The following is a 15,094-nucleotide window of genomic DNA, read 5'->3' as shown; positions in this document are numbered from 1 at the left end:
GGGAGTGCCAGACAGCCAAAACAAGTACATGTAACTGATTGGTGTAAGAAACACTCACAGACAAAAACTTTTGGTGGACAAAAAAGGAACAAGGATCCCAACGTTCATAGCTAGATTACAATCATTCAGATTACTTTTCTTGCCGAGGAGTTAACAACTAACCAAGATTTATACTCTCTTCGATTGGTGTTATGTACTTGTCCCTTACTTGTCTCAGTAGAGACACAAAAATATAAAAATGTAGGTGATAACTAGTTTTTGTCAGGAAAAAATATTCAAGGAAGGATTATGTGGATAATTGCAGGAGGTCACAGGATGCCGAACCATTCCAATAACAATCACTTTTGTTCTTCCGAACAGCACAATTTGTTGCTCATCGTTCTTCTCAGAGCCACCTTCACCTCCTTGTTCCTCAGGCTGTAAATTATGGGGTTCAGCATGGATGTCACAACTGTATAGAACAGGGCCAACAGCTTGTCACTCCCAGCCGAATAGCTGGATTTGGGCCGAAGGTATGTGATAATGCCTGACCCATAAAATAGCGAGACCACAATGAGGTGAGAGGAACAGGTGGAGAAAGCTTTCTGACGGCCCTCAGCTGATGGCATCTTCAAAACAGAGATGACAATATAGACATAAGAGGTAAGGATCAGCAGGAAAGGTGCTGTAATAAAAAGGAGAGCTACCATATATACAGCAATTACATTTCTGGAGGTGTCACCACAAGCCAGTGTCAGGAGTGGGGGGATGTCACAAAAGAAGTGGTTGATCCTATTGGGGCCACAGAAGGTCAAGCTAAAGACATAGTTGGTCTGACCCAGCCCCACCATCAGTCCCACTGACCAGGAGGCTACTGAGAGCTGGACACAGACCGCTGGGTTCATGATGGTGGAGTAACGCAAGGGGTTACAGATAGCCACATAGCGGTCATAGGCCATGGCTGCAAGGAGACAGCATTCTGTAATTCCAAACAGGGTGAAGAAATACATCTGGGTAGCGCAGCCCCAGAGAGCTATCTTCTTCCCATGCTCTGACATCAGGCTTGCTAGCATCTTAGGAACAATGGCCGTCGTGTAGCATATTTCTAAGAGTGAAAGGTTGGTCAAGAAAAAGTACATGGGTGTATGAAGGGTCGGACTGAGCCTGATCACAGTGGTGATGACAGTATTTCCAGCAAGGGACACGGCATACATGGATAAAACCAGAACAAAGAGGATCGCCCGCAGTTGTGGCAGTTCAGAAAACCCAGCAAAGATGAACTCACTCACCAGCGAAGACTGATTGGACATAGTTCATATCAGATAATGACTCATCTGCAAACATGAGAGACAACAAAGAATCACCAATGATAAATTATCCATTTCTCTGTTTGCTGCCGCTGTTTAATACAAAGATGAACTTCTGTCTCCTTGCTGGTGACACGCTCTAACCTCTCACGCTACCTGTAGGGTAATGCATAGAAGTAAGAAAAAAGGAGAAAACAAGGGTGGTGCATGTATGCATGCACACAGACACACACACACACACACACACAGAGCCCAATTGTACTTTATTCACTATATTTTGTTTAAAAGAAACCATGGCTTGGTGCAACGTATGCATCTAGCCATGTCTGAACCTGAATAAACCTGAGCTTCATAAACCTCCCAGTTCTTTTTAAGTCCTAGGACCATATTTGGGGAATTCCTGCTAGTGACAAAAAGAAGACAAATTAAGCTTTAACTTCAGTTCATTCTACTGAATTTTGGAGGAAAACTTACCATAAACGATAAAGCCAAAAGTGCCAGCTTATAGATTCCACCATAGGCTTCTCTCAAAGTTCTTTGGAAGGAAGGACTTGGGTTACAGTCTAACTTTGGTCTAGAGTGGAAGATCTCTAGATTAAAACCATTAGACCATTAAGCAGAATTGGGTGGAGTAGAGGAAGATAGAAATGGTAGTAATAAATACATTTAAAATCTTAAGCTGATTATGTTTATTTGGGTACATAAAATATTAATGTAACTTATTCTATATAGCCAGTCACAATTTCCTACAAATTCCAAGTGAATCACTATGAGGTTCTCCAGATGCACCTCCGCATGGAATGTTTGCCATCACAAGCAGTGAAGTGCACAGAATTATTCCAGCCTCTTGGAAAGAAAAATTGATTGTTTTATCTGAGATTCTATCAAAGAAGCAACTCTCAAATTGGCCTTCACGAGCAACTGCAAACAACACAGCTAGAACCCGTTGGAACCCAAAATCCTTTTTCTAAGGATATTTTTAAATCTTGAAGTTATATAAAAAAAATTAAGACAACATCTCTCTGTTCAGGATCACAGAAAGTTGCTCTTACCTTTGAAAACATGATCCAATCTATTGTCGGAGAAGAAAATCCCAGGCTGACTCAACCGGTGTCTTCCTACATTGCTTCATTCCCCATGAGGCTTCATCAGTAAACAGGTGTCCTTCCTCTCCCAGAAGCAATCGGCTATGACATGCCCCCCACTCCCGCCTCTTGCTCCCTTAGATGCTTTTCAAAACACAAAGTCCATTGTCTTTTGGCAGTCAGAATGTTGTTATTGTTTTCTTATTGTTTGACTTACAGAGGTGGAAAAATCTACTTCTAGCATTTCCTTTCAAGGAGAATGAGCCACAGAAGTACCTGCTGCCTATGAGAAGCTTCTCCTTCTCAAAATGTCTTCCAAATGAAGACATACAATCTCCTAAACACAAATTTTAAGGCACTAAATACTCAGTGGGGGGAAAACATCTGCAAGGAATGCTGGTTCCATAAAATCAGAATGTGGAGGCATAGTTCACTGTCATAAGTGAGTAAGAGCACAGGGTTTTCAAACAAAATGCAGGCTGAAACCCGCCTGTTAGTATAGTCAAGAATTAGGAAATCTAGTCTGCAGAAGAGCATCCATTGTAGGTAGTCCTAATCTCAAAGCTTGCCACAGAGACCCTCACAACCTGCGGATTGATTAAGCTTGACTTTGTGGAAACCTCATCTCTTCTTGAATGTTCTTCTCCAGATGTCCTTTGGAAAGTTCAAGCCAACTGTCATGTGGCTTCATGAATACACTCAGTTCCACCAAGCTTCAACAACATGACATGATAGGCATTTTCAGACTATTCACAACTGAAATAAAGTCAAGGCAGAGCCCAATAACTCTTACGCAGTTCTTGCTAGATCCGTGGGGACAGGAGACGGAGAGGTTCACCATTGAGGCCATCTTTGTTGACCCCAGGGCTAAACATGGGGTACAGGCACTCGGAGAAGACATCCAGAAAGGTGAAAATATGGGTCATGGTGTCAGCATCATAAAAAGAGACCTGTCCCCCTTCATAATCCAAATAGACCCCCACTTTCTGAGGCTTGGTCTTGAGAAACAACTGCCTGGAGGGAGAGTCAAGGGCCTTGTATTCATTGCCATTCCGTAGCCAAATGGCCCAAAAACCATTGCTGGGCTTGACAGTCACCTTAGCCTCCTTCCTGTTCACCGACTCCTTGGCCACCCCAATATCCCAGCTAGTTTTATTCCCAACTTCTACCTCCCAATAATGGCGTCCTGAAGTAAAGCCCTGAGCACCCAACACACATACAGACTTGCTAAATCTTTCAGGACCATCAGGGACCTCTTCTTCAGGGTTATCTTCCACATGCACAGTGTCAAGATCCTTGGAGAGCACAAGGTTGGGATGGTTGGTGGCAGGATCCAAGGTTATATGGGAGGGGACTGTTGGGATAAGAACAATAAGGGGGTTATCTGTATTTGCCAGCTCAGCTTTTGAAATCTTCCCCCAAAAAGATGTTTAAAAAAGCATGTCTATGCCAAGCAGACAACTCAGTTTCAAATCAGTTTTCAGCAATGCCAACCAAGAAATCCTGTTATTTTCATACTAAAAACTAGCCATATTTCAATGAAATTGGGACACAGAACCACCACACTAACTTTATTAGTTGTTGTTTCTCTGGACACACACATGATCTTTCCAGCTGTCTGACTGATGAGCTGCTCTTAGTAGGTATGGTATAGAATCCCAGTTCCCTGAAGGCATCTTTTCCAAGTTCTAAAAGTGGATTTCTTCCTGCACTGCTCTGCTCTGAAGACATTTGAAATAATCCTCTAATGATGGTGTGCAAGTAGAGGTCAAACCACTTGCAAAAGAACAAAGGAAGTCCACTTCAGCAAAGGTCAGGCAGAATCAGCAGAACAGTTCTCAGCAAAAAGCATTTTCCACAATAGAGGTTATATGATCCCTGCGTGGCTAAATGTTTTGCAAAGCGCGAGCCGGCTTGGAAAAGCTCTGAGTTTTTTGCCAGCTTGCAAAAGCTCTGAATCTAATAAGTTCAGCTTTGGGGCAGCTTTGAACGTTAGTAAACATTACAATCCCCTCCAAAAAAGATGGAAACAAATTCTGAAGTGGGAAGGAAGGTGGGATCTTGCAATCCTTCCAAAGAGCTGGGAGTAGTTACACCTCACTTGTACCCATGGACCTTTTTCACCTTGGTCCTCATCATTCTTTGAAATAGGTTAAGCTGAAAGATGGTGCCAGGCTGAAGGTCCGTCTTCGAGCCTGCTGTCCTCAACCTGGTTTCATCCAGATGTTGGGCACTACAATTCCCATCATCCATAAGCCTTAAGCATACTGTTACGCTCTTTGGCAGCTGCCTAAACATGATGCTTTCCAGGCACAATTTTTGCAGAGCCCACTTGAGCAGCATTGAAAAGGATGGGGTTACAACTCCAGCTACTGAACCATTTAGATCCAGTGGGTGCATTACAACTGAAACGTTCTGATTTCCTTTCTAACAGCTTTCCTCTGATCTGGAAAAGAGGTGTGTCTTTTCACTGATAATGGAGAAGCTTGCATCTGGCTATTTATGTTACTGTCATGTTCACTGTTTCAATGTGCCCTGTACATCGTAACGTTTCACATGCCATGGTGCTGACGCGCGTTTCTGTTGGGAGGGAGCTGCTGTGCAACCTTGTGCCAAGCTCTGTGTCTAGGTTCATTTCAATGGAATGTGTTTGGGTTATGGACTCTGCTCAAGGACGTTTCCCGCGGACCAGCAGAGGCTGTTAGGAGCACCTGGGATTGTGAGCCTGGGAAGATTCCACAGGGGAGGGATCTCGTTTGTACCGAGGGTTTTTTAGTTTGCATTTGGCGTGCTTTTCCCATTCTCAGCTTTCTTTGTGATCCTGCATACTATTCTTTAATAAATCAGATATCTTTATGAACCTGTTCATGAGTCTGATGGTGTTTTAGGACAGGCAATCATTACAGTTACAGCCTCCCGAATCCTTATCGGCCTGGGAACCAACCATAACATTGGTTATCTGCAGTTGATGGGAGCTGTACTCCACAATAGAGAAAGAAGCCCATTTTAGGCAAGGCTGCAGCAAACTACCAGGCTGAGCTGAGATTAAAAGCCAAGCCTCCCGGCTCTTAGTTTAATACCATAGCCCAGCGTTCCTCAACCCTGACAACTTTAAGATGTCTGGACTTCAACTCCCAGAATTCCCCAGCCAGCCACGGCTGACTGGGGAATTCTGGGAGTTGAAGTCCACACATCTTAAAGTTGCTAAGGTTGAGAAACACTGCTGTAACCATTATGCCACCCTTACCATGATCCAGAGTTGAAATGAGTTGTGCGCTATCAAATCATCACAAAAGAATTCACTCAGCTTTGCTGCAATTTTCCTGCTGTTCCCCCATGATACTCACAAGGTCTTAAGGCCAGCAACATCTCTCTCCAGACCATGTACTGAATAGGCCCTTTGAACTGACCTAAACTGAAATCACGAGAAATCACAGGCAGCGGACTTCCTTTGTCTTCCCTGGGACAGTCTCTGCAAAGAAAGGAAAACACAGTAAGATCTGTAGGATGCTGTGGCTGGCTCTTGATCGCCATCTGGTGGACTTATCTGGGAATTTCTGAGGCTCTCTAAGTATCCCTCCCAGCCTTTCTCAACCTTTTGATCCTGGAGGAACCCTTGAAATATTTTCCAGGCCTCAGGGAACCCCTGCATATTCAGGTTCAAATATAGGCCAGAAGTCACAAAATTATTATAGTCATTTCATGGGTAGGCCTGTATATGTGCATTAACAGTAACAGTGTTCTTAAACTAAAAAATAAAGAATGAAACTTAGCTCTTTCATGTGAAGTTGCCCGAATTTGAAATAATTTTTAAATAAACCATGATCTCCCAGGGAACTCCTAGTGACCTCTTGCAGAACCCCAGGCTTCCACAGAACCCTGGCTGAGAAACCCTGATCCCACCTTTCCTTGGGGGGGTTAAAATGATGCATTGGAACCTTTTGTTGTTGTTGTTCCTTTGAGTCAGTGTTGACTCTTGGCGACTGCCTGGACAAGTCCCTGCAACTTTCTTGGCAAGATTTCAGAAGTGGTTTGCCATTGCCTCCTTCCTAGGGCTGAGAGCACACAACTGGCCCAAGGTCACCCTGGCTTCGGGCCTAAGACAAAAACTAGAACTCACGGTCTCCCGGTTTCTAGCCTGGTACCTTTACCAACTACAGCAAACCGGCTCTACTGAGGAATCAGCCCTCATTTTATCCTCACAGCAGTCCTTCAGGGTTGCCCTGAGATTTGTTTATGACTAATATTTTTGGGCAGATCCTGGAATCTGGAATCAGAGGCGAGAAGGATCAGCAATGAGAACTGCCGATGTCATGCTGGTATAGTCTCCTACTGATTCAAGAAGGAGTGCAGAGCAGCTCAGCAGAGGGGAAAAGCCCCAAGCCAGACAAACAGCAGCAGACTATATTGTAGTTACTATAAATAAGCCAAATTAATGTTGCTTAGCAGAAAGCCCACCCAAGTTATAAAGGACCAACAGAGCATAAGGAAACTGGTTGAGCAAGAAAAGATACTCACTTTCCTATGAAGGCTTTGATATCCTGTGGAAGGAGATAGTAAGAATGATCAGAGAAAGGCCAGCTGTTAAGAATACTTTCCTGTCTTCCTTGGCCCATGGACATTTCTTAAACTGGTCCTCCAAAATTCATCTAATGGAAGAAAGAGGGATGCAACCAACTTTCCAAATGAATCATAGAATCCTTGGGCTGGAAGCGTTCTTGGGGATCTTCTAGTCCAATCCCCTACCCAGGGCAGGAGTTCTCGTACCGTCTCACGTAAATGGCTGTCCCACCATTGCTTGAAAACCTCCACTGATGGAGCCTCCACAACTCTAAAGCAGTTGGAGGCAGACTATTCCACTGTTTAATGGCTCTCATGGGCAGGAAATTCTTCCTTATTTTGGGCGTGGTTCTCTCTGTAGACTATAAAGCGTCCACCCACTGGTTCTTCTCCTACCCTTGGGGGTTAAGGAGAACAAACCCATACCCTCTTCCTTGCGACAGCCTTTCAAGCATTTGAAGACTGCGCAGTGGAGAGTAAATATTCCTTTTTGCAGGAAGATCACACAACTGAGCCAGGCTTGGTTAGATGGCAACTTCCGGAGGTCTAGAGATGCTTTGGAAAGAAAACACTGTGTTGGCTTAAAGACCGGTCCTACCGTTAGACACAACATGGCTGTGGCCTGATTGCAAGACTGGAAAGCCTTGGGTCAGGTTCAAGGAAGGCTCTGCGTGTGATCTTGAATGGTGGAAATACAAGAGAAAGACATATGCGCGTGCGCACAGAGAGAGAGGAGAGAGAGAGAGAGGCTGCTTGAGAAATGCACTGACCTGAAGGAAACTTTCAGGATCTGATTCCTCTGCAAGCCGAGCCTGAATCTTAGCTATTTGCTCATCGGCCATGTGGATTTGCTCTTGGCTATTCCGCTGGTTCCTGTCCAGTTCGCTCAGAAGTAGCTCTTCCTCCCTCCGGATCTCTCTGATCAGCGCTGCCTCTTTCTCCTGAAGCCACTGGTGAAGCTCCGTGAACTGGGCAGAGAGGTTTTGCTCCAGTCGCAGCCGCTGGGCCTTGGGAGGGGAGGAGGAATGTGTGAGATGCCCACAGTCTCTGGCGCCCAGAAAGCCCCTTCAGCTTGGCCTTTCACGTAGTTTAGCGCAAAATCATGTCAGGTCTCCCTCTAGTCAAGCTCAGCTTCTGATAACGCGGACTCATCGGTGACATTTCTTTAAATAGTATTTGTTACCTTCTATAATTTTTTTTAACTTGCCAGTCTAACCTACAGTCCTGATATTTTCTGGTGGTCTCCTGTCTAAACACTAACCAGTGACAACTCTGCAAAGCCTTATTCTTATCTATCTATCTATCTATCTATCATCTATCCATCCATCCATCCATCCATATCTATCGCGTTTATTGTTGTTTATTCGTTCAGTCGCTTCCGACTCTTTGTGACTTCATGGACCAGCCCACGCCAGAGCTTCCTGTCGGTCGTCAACACCCCCAGCTCCCCCAGGGACGAGTCCGTCACCTCTAGAATATCATCCATCCACCTTGCCCTTGGTCGGCCCCTCTTCCTTTTGCCCTCCACTCTCCCTAGCATCGGCATCTTCTCCAGGGTGTCCTGTCTTCTCATGATGTGGCCAAAGTATTTCAGTTTTGCCTTTAATACCGTTCCCTCAAGTGAGCAGTCTGGCTTTATTTCCTGGAGGATGGACTGGTTGGATCTTCTGGCAGTCCAAGGCACTCTCGGAATTTTCCTCCAACACCACAGTTCAAAAGCATCAATCTTCCTTCGCTCAGCCTTCCTTATGGTCCAGCTCTCGCAGCCATATGTTACTACAGGGAACACCATTGCTTATAGATTGTTTTTTATTGTTATTTTAGAGCAGTATTTCTCAACCTTGGCAACTTGAAGATGCGTGGACTTCAACTCCCATAATTGCAAGTCTGGCTGGGGAATTCTGGGAATTGAAGCCCACACATCTTAAAGTTGCCAAGGTTGAGAAACACTGATTTAGACTATATGATATCTATATCTTTGTAACACTGAAAGATTAATCTGGCACTTGCACATTATCACTGCCACTGTTTTCATCTGTCTACTAAAGCACTACCAATGGTTGAGCATGTTAACAAGATGCTTGATATGTACAGCAGCATGGAAGATTGGACTCACTGTGATTTCGGGAGGTTTCTGGGCCCTGTGCTCTTGCACGTATCTTTCTGCTTGAATTTTGGATTCCAGCAGTGTTTGAGAAGCTGTTAAGATCTCCTAGATGGAAGCAGAGACACCATAAGGTAGAACCAAAATACGGTAACTCATTTGCAGCTATTGCTCATCTAAGGCCATTGGAAGCAGATGCCAGAAAAGCAAAGGGCCAGCCAGCAAAGTAGAGACAGTCTTTGTGCTGGGCTCCAACCCCAGATCGCCCTGGGACTCCTCATCAATGGGCCCCATCTCAAACTCTGCTTTCCTGCCCATTTCTTCTCCAGCTTTTTCAAGAATTGGCAACCCATCTCGGGTAGCAATACCCAGTGGCTAATCGCCACATTTCTGGGTGAATTCTAACAACAAATAGTTCAAGAATGTTGGCTCAGGCGATTGAGGGAAGATAGACAGGGTTGTCCACCAACTCCTTCATTAAGCTCTTTCGTAAGACTCCCATCTGGAATTTATTGCTTCTTTTCCACCTCCTGTTCAGGGTAGGACTAAAGAATTTTATCTGCATTTCCTTTTCCGATCAACACCAAGAGAGGACAGAGAAAGTTGCCAAATTCTGCACAGGGGCCTGCCAGATTTGGCAAATGATGATTGCATTGAGGTAGTTTAGCCTGATTATTTTGGCTAACATAAAAAGGGGATTTACCAAAACATGCACACGTAACCTTTTTGATTACTATCTCTCATTAATGACTGAAATCAACATCGATCAGCGAATGTGGCTGTGTTTGGCTTCTTCCCTGGACTTGGAACTGTTTAGCCTGTGATCTTTTTAAAATAAGGAATAAGCGCATAACACCCAGCAAGTTCTCACTTAATGTTTAACACGCAGCAACGGGGAAGAGGTGAATGAAGCGAGTCCAGATCGCCCACAGATGAGCAAACTGCCGCCAGCACTGGGTGTGGTGGCCAAAGGGTAGTTTGCATGATGAAGCTCACACCAAGGGAGGGTCACTAAACCACATCCGAGGATTGCTTGTCTGGGGTTGCAAAAGAAGAGCTCAAAGCTTGTGAACAATCACTTTTTAAAAAGGAGGTAAAGGATGAGCAATCAGTTCATGGGGGGGGGGGGGTGCATGTGAGAAGCATATTAATAAACCAATTGTGGGACCGAGCCCAATCAAGTTGCCGTGTTTCAGACTGGAGTTGAGGAATTCACAGTTCTGCTACATCTGATTGGTGTGTAAAAAAAATCCTAGACATATGGAAAGGCAGTGCAGAAGACCCATCCTCTTTTCATTATACCTGCTTTCTGAGTTAACAGTTGTTTAAAGCGGGGGGCACTTAAACAGGCAACTCCAGCCTGCAATGGTACAGTCCTGTTAGAACTACACTATAATAATCTGAATGCACATATATAATACAAGAAAATGTCGCACAGAGTCCCCTTTTCTCCCTCCTCCTCCTATCCCTAAATTCCATTATGGAAAACAGGAGGGAGAGAGGGAGGGAGGGAGGTTGCAATTTCCACAAGGGGAGGCTAACTAAGCCACTTTTAAATAAACCTCTGCTGAGCTGCACAACTGCACAATGAGCTCCAATCCTAGAACGATTTCCCCCAACTTGGGGCCCTCCAGTTGTGTTGCAGCTCTACTTCCCAGAAAGTCTAGTCCAAATGCAGTTCGTTTCAGAGCTACAGCCCTGTCACATCTGTCTGTCACCATGCTGAGGAAGGCATTGGTAGAGTTTAAAACAAGCATCTGGTCCCAAATGTCGCACAGACGTTGCAACTCTAAACGCTGTGGGGGTGAAGACAAAAAGGTATTTCAAAGCACGCAGGGATGCAGGGGCCGCACAGTCCTGGGAAAAGGCGCTGACGCTTTAAAAGCTTCTGCTGCAAAGCATGTGGTTGCCTTCAAATGGAAAGCGTCGCACCACCCTATCGAAGAGGACAAGTATCTGGCAAGACTTGAACATGGGTAGATAATACCGTATTGACCGTATTTTACTTTTAGATTCTTTCTTTTCAAATCACCTACGTAATAATTCAAGATAGAAGCTGGCATGTAGCAAAGCCAAAGACCAGCCTCTTGGTTGAGAAGAATGTCTGTCAGACCTTGGTAAACCGTAAAGTTTTTCTGCAAAACAGTAAAAATGGGGGTTGGCAGCCGCTCGGTGCTTGGTGCCGTTGTGTCTACTATTCTGCAGAAAAGCAAAGCAACAGATAGAAGGCCGTGGGCTGAAGGTTGAGGGGAGGAGAGAATTTCAGCATGTTGCCTTCTGGAAAACAGTGTTATGCAAGTGGTCACACTACCTTGACAGTTGTTTTGTGAATCAGCAATCCCACCCGTGCACACACACGTTTTGCAAGTGTCCACAACAGGCCCACAAAACGTTCAGCATACTTACCAGCTCCAAAAGTTTGCCAAGCCCCAGTTCAGAACAATCCCTACAGCATGATACCCTCTAGTCCAGATGCTGTGGCCAGCCAGATGTTTCTGGGAAGCCCACCAGCAGAACGTCCCCAGGCACAGATATTTGGTGGCACATAATTTCTACGTATCATGAATCCATCTAACCATTGTTAGTGTGACTAGTGGCCAGTGATAGCATTGTTATCTTCTTGAATATGTCTACAGGCAGTCCTCGCTTAACAACCCTAATTGGGACCAGCAGCTCCATTGCTAAGCAAAGCAGTCATAACTTCAAGCAGTCACTAAATGAATGGTCATTAAGCAAGGACTACCTGTACTTCCATTTTAAAAACTAAACTTGCCTTCACTTCCTTAACTCCCAGTTGCTTTCTCTTGCTTCCTTTCAGTTAATCTGTATCTTCAGCCATTCATTTTACATGGACATCCCCAAGAACATCTGTTATGGGCCTCTCTTTCTTGTCATCAAGTCCACAGCCCCCTCTACTGACCTTGAAGTGCTCCACAGCTTCAGCCAGAGGGAGACATTGGTGACCCCAGTGATCTGGTTGCAAAGATCTCGCCAGGCACCCATCTTCAGTACAAAAAAGCTTGTCCCCCTGTATCTCCTCATTATCTTCATCACCTTTGGCCTCCTCATCCCCAGCATGGACCACGAGAGACTCCTGGGCTTTCCAAGCGAGCTGTCCCAGCACCCGATTAGCTGTAAATTTGCCACCTGGAATCTCATGCCGACACTCTGGGCAAGTAGGGAGTGGTGGCATGTCCTCCCCAGGGTTGGTAGGGATCTCAGCCCAGAACCGGGTGATACAGCCCTGGCAGTAGTTGTGCCCACATTCCAGCATGACAGGATCTGAAAAGAGCTCCAGGCAAATAGAACAGCTCAGGTCCTCGGCAAAATATTCTATGCCTGTTGGGGCAGCCATGGAGAAAAGAAAACAAGCAGGAGGATGTCCTTTCTCAAATCAGAAAAGGCTATAATTTATCTCCTATTTTGTAGCCCCTTCCAGTCACCTCAGAAGACTTCCTTATGCCACTTGCTCTTCTCAGTTGCTTTTGATGCCAGTATTTTATCTCTAATTTTCTTCTCTGCTTTGTTACCTCCTCAGATCCTGATCTTTGTACTACATGAGTCATCCTCTCTGGGTTACTCTCAGTTGGAAAAAGAAATTTGACATTTGCTGCAGTTTCTGGGTTTTCTTTCCTTCTTCCTTACTTCCTTGTTTTCTTTTCATTCTCGACTCCTTTTAAAAACATACTCCAGCAGTAATAAAACCCATAATTTAAACAAAATTAAACAAACAACGATAAAGCCCTTCTCCTTTGCCAAGCTCCTTCCTGCTTTGCTTCTCAAAATAAGATTTTCTCAATCGACTCTTCTTGCCAGCCAACCCTGTCCAGCCAGGACAGGTCTCAACACTTCTCAAGGCAGCAGATGGGTTGTTTTTAAAAGGTCTCCCACTGGAACCACACCTCAAGTCTGATCGTTAAGTCTCTTCCTCTTTTGACAAAGTTTTGCACCACCCTGTCTACAAGACTGCCTCTTTATACAAACCTACAAATATATCACAGTGGCCAGCCAGGAATGTGAGACTTCTAAATGTATTCATAAACATCTGGCAGTTCAAGAGCACCAAATTGTTTCTATCAATCAGAGCAGAAAACAGAAATGAGAACAAAAAGTATGCTTTGGAACTGTGGTGTTGGAGGAAAATTCTGAGAGTGCCTTGGACTGCGAGAAGATCAAACCAGTCCATCCTCCAGGAAATAAAGCCAGACTGCTCACTTGAGGGAACAATATTAAAGGCAAAACTGAAATACTTTGGCCACATCATGAGAAGACAGGACACCCTGGAGAAGGTGCTGATGCTAGGGAGAGTGGAGGGCAAAAGGAAGAGGGGCCGACCAAGGGCAAGGTGGATGGATGACATTCTAGAGGTGACGGACTCGTCCCTGGGGGAGCTGGGGGTGTTGACGACCGACAGGAAGCTCTGGCGTGGGCTGGTCCATGAAGTCACAAAGAGTCGGAAGCGACTGAACGAATAAACAACAAATGCCCACCCCATGAACCCTCTTGCCATTGGGATTCAATGGTTCAGTAATGAAAAGGCAGGAAATTCTCTCATCTGGTGCCAGTCCTTTTAATGTATTGCTTTTAGGCAGAATCCATTCTTTATTTTAAGCTTCTTTTGAAAAGATTGGGAGAACAAAAACAGGAAGCAAAGGTGAGGCATGAAGTACTCATGAAAGAATCATCTCTATTCATTACCAAGTTTTAAATTCTATTATACAAGAATGAGAATTACACCTTTATGAGAGTTATAACTATTGGGGATCAAGGATGTACATTCCCAGAAGTCGTACAGGGTTTTGTCCTAAAGCGATCTCATATATTAACCTTGCAATAAATATATTTTTAGAACATGGATTTATCTCAGGTTTGGTTTTTTTGCTCATTTGTTTTTAAATTGCCTGGTTTTTTGTCTCTGCTTCTCAAAAAGGAAAAGAGGTGACAAGTATGTAGCAAGCACCATGATCTGAAGATGTCTGGAAATCAATACTTTCCATAACTTTCCTACCCTGGTGTTCTTCTGATATTTGGATCACAACTCCCATCACCCTCAGTGGCCATACTAGCACAGAATCATAAGAGTTGTAGTCAAACAATTCTCATGGGAGGAGCCTGCCTTATTCCAAGATGTTTAATTGCTAGAGGGCAGTTTTTCAACTACTTTATCCTTCCTTCCTTCCTTCCTTCCTTCCTTCCTTCCTTCCTTCCATCCATCCATCCATCCATCCATCCATCCATCCTTCCCACCCACATAGTAAATCACTTGATTCCGTGAGACTGAGCAATATTGAGAAATACCTGAGCTCAGCCAGCCAAGGTGCAGATCAGTGAAGCTTTGCACGCTAAGTCTGACCACGCATAATAAAGCCAATTTTTCCAGCATGCAGAGCTCAAACCAAAGTATCGCCCTGCAGTGCTTTTGAGTGGGAACCCAAAGAATTGCATTCCTGAGAATTTTGCACCAAGTTACTTGAAGCTGCCAAGCTTTGAGTGTTTATCCTGCTGTTGCGTCAACGCGGATAAAAGGGCTCCACCTCAAACGTTGTAACACTTCAAAACATGAGTCACTTCCAATTGCGATCTTATTGGCATTCAAAGCTTTGGTGGGCAAATGTACACGGTTTCTCTGAAATGAGAAGCTTTAGTTTCTGAGTAGGCATCATATTTAACATACAGAAAAGGCCCAAAGCAAGGGATTTGGGAGCCCTGAGTGAACCCCTTTGCTTTCTGTCCATAACTTGTTGAGGAGCTGGGAGGAATATTTATTCAATTTATATCCTTATTTGCTTCCAAGAACTTGGCTGGGGAATTCTGGGAGTTGAGGTCCACACATCTTAAAAGTTGCCAAGTTTGAGAAACACTGTTTAGACAGAGACTGATCAGGTTAATGATATCCCACTGGATGAGGCTTTAGTGTCAGTTCAAACACCCACCTAAGACAATTGCAGACAAGCCTTTCATGACATTATTGTCCTCTACCTCCTGTAGGGACTGTTAACCAAGATCCAGACAAGGTCTCCTTCTATTTGGAACAGGAACATTCTTGATGTTACTCTGCT

At 44.6% G+C, this 15,094-nt stretch overlaps 2 protein-coding genes across 3 annotated transcripts; both read right to left on the bottom strand.

Annotated features, from left to right (window-relative positions):
• Positions 1-211: 211 nt before the first annotated feature.
• On the bottom strand, positions 212-1,839 carry LOC134495792 (olfactory receptor 10AG1-like). Its single transcript, XM_063301448.1, has 2 exons — positions 1,761-1,839; positions 212-1,313 (listed from the first exon to the last, which is right to left on the bottom strand). The coding sequence occupies exon 2, from the start codon at positions 1,287-1,289 to the stop codon at positions 339-341; it is 951 nt and encodes a 316-aa protein (XP_063157518.1). The 5' UTR covers positions 1,290-1,313; positions 1,761-1,839; the 3' UTR covers positions 212-338.
• Positions 1,840-2,285: 446 nt separating this feature from the next.
• Positions 2,286-12,776, bottom strand: LOC134495791 (zinc-binding protein A33-like). Of its 2 annotated transcripts, none has more exons than XM_063301447.1 (6): positions 11,956-12,776; positions 9,048-9,143; positions 7,702-7,938; positions 6,890-6,912; positions 5,782-5,843; positions 2,286-3,725 (listed from the first exon to the last, which is right to left on the bottom strand). In XM_063301447.1, exons 1-6 carry the CDS (start codon positions 12,388-12,390, stop codon positions 3,175-3,177), a joined length of 1,404 nt encoding a protein of 467 aa, XP_063157517.1. In that variant the 5' UTR covers positions 12,391-12,776; the 3' UTR covers positions 2,286-3,174. The 2 variants fall into 2 exon arrangements, with proteins under 2 accessions (XP_063157517.1, XP_063157516.1); XM_063301446.1 differs by having other exon boundaries at positions 5,719-5,843; positions 11,956-12,633.
• Between the last annotated feature and the right edge of the window lie 2,318 nt (positions 12,777-15,094).

Source organism: Candoia aspera, chromosome 4 (assembly GCF_035149785.1).
Source record: "Candoia aspera isolate rCanAsp1 chromosome 4, rCanAsp1.hap2, whole genome shotgun sequence".
Lineage (NCBI taxonomy): Eukaryota > Metazoa > Chordata > Lepidosauria > Squamata > Boidae > Candoia > Candoia aspera.
This window is presented reverse-complemented; position numbering and strand designations above follow the sequence as displayed.

Excerpts from the sequence above, each read along its gene's own strand:
- LOC134495792 (XM_063301448.1), bottom strand. The coding sequence starts at position 1,289 with ATGTCCAATCAGTCTTCGCTGGTGAGTGAGTTCATCTTTGCTGGGTTT.
- LOC134495791 (XM_063301446.1), bottom strand. The coding sequence starts at position 12,390 with ATGGCTGCCCCAACAGGCATAGAATATTTTGCCGAGGACCTGAGCTGT. Across the intron at positions 9,144-11,955 it reads AAGCTGTGGAGCACTTCAAG|GAGATCTTAACAGCTTCTCA; the intron begins GTCAGTAGAGGG and ends GCTTCCATCTAG. Across the intron at positions 5,844-6,889 it reads ATCAAAGCCTTCATAGGAAA|AGACTGTCCCAGGGAAGACA; the intron begins GTGAGTATCTTT and ends CTTTCTTTGCAG.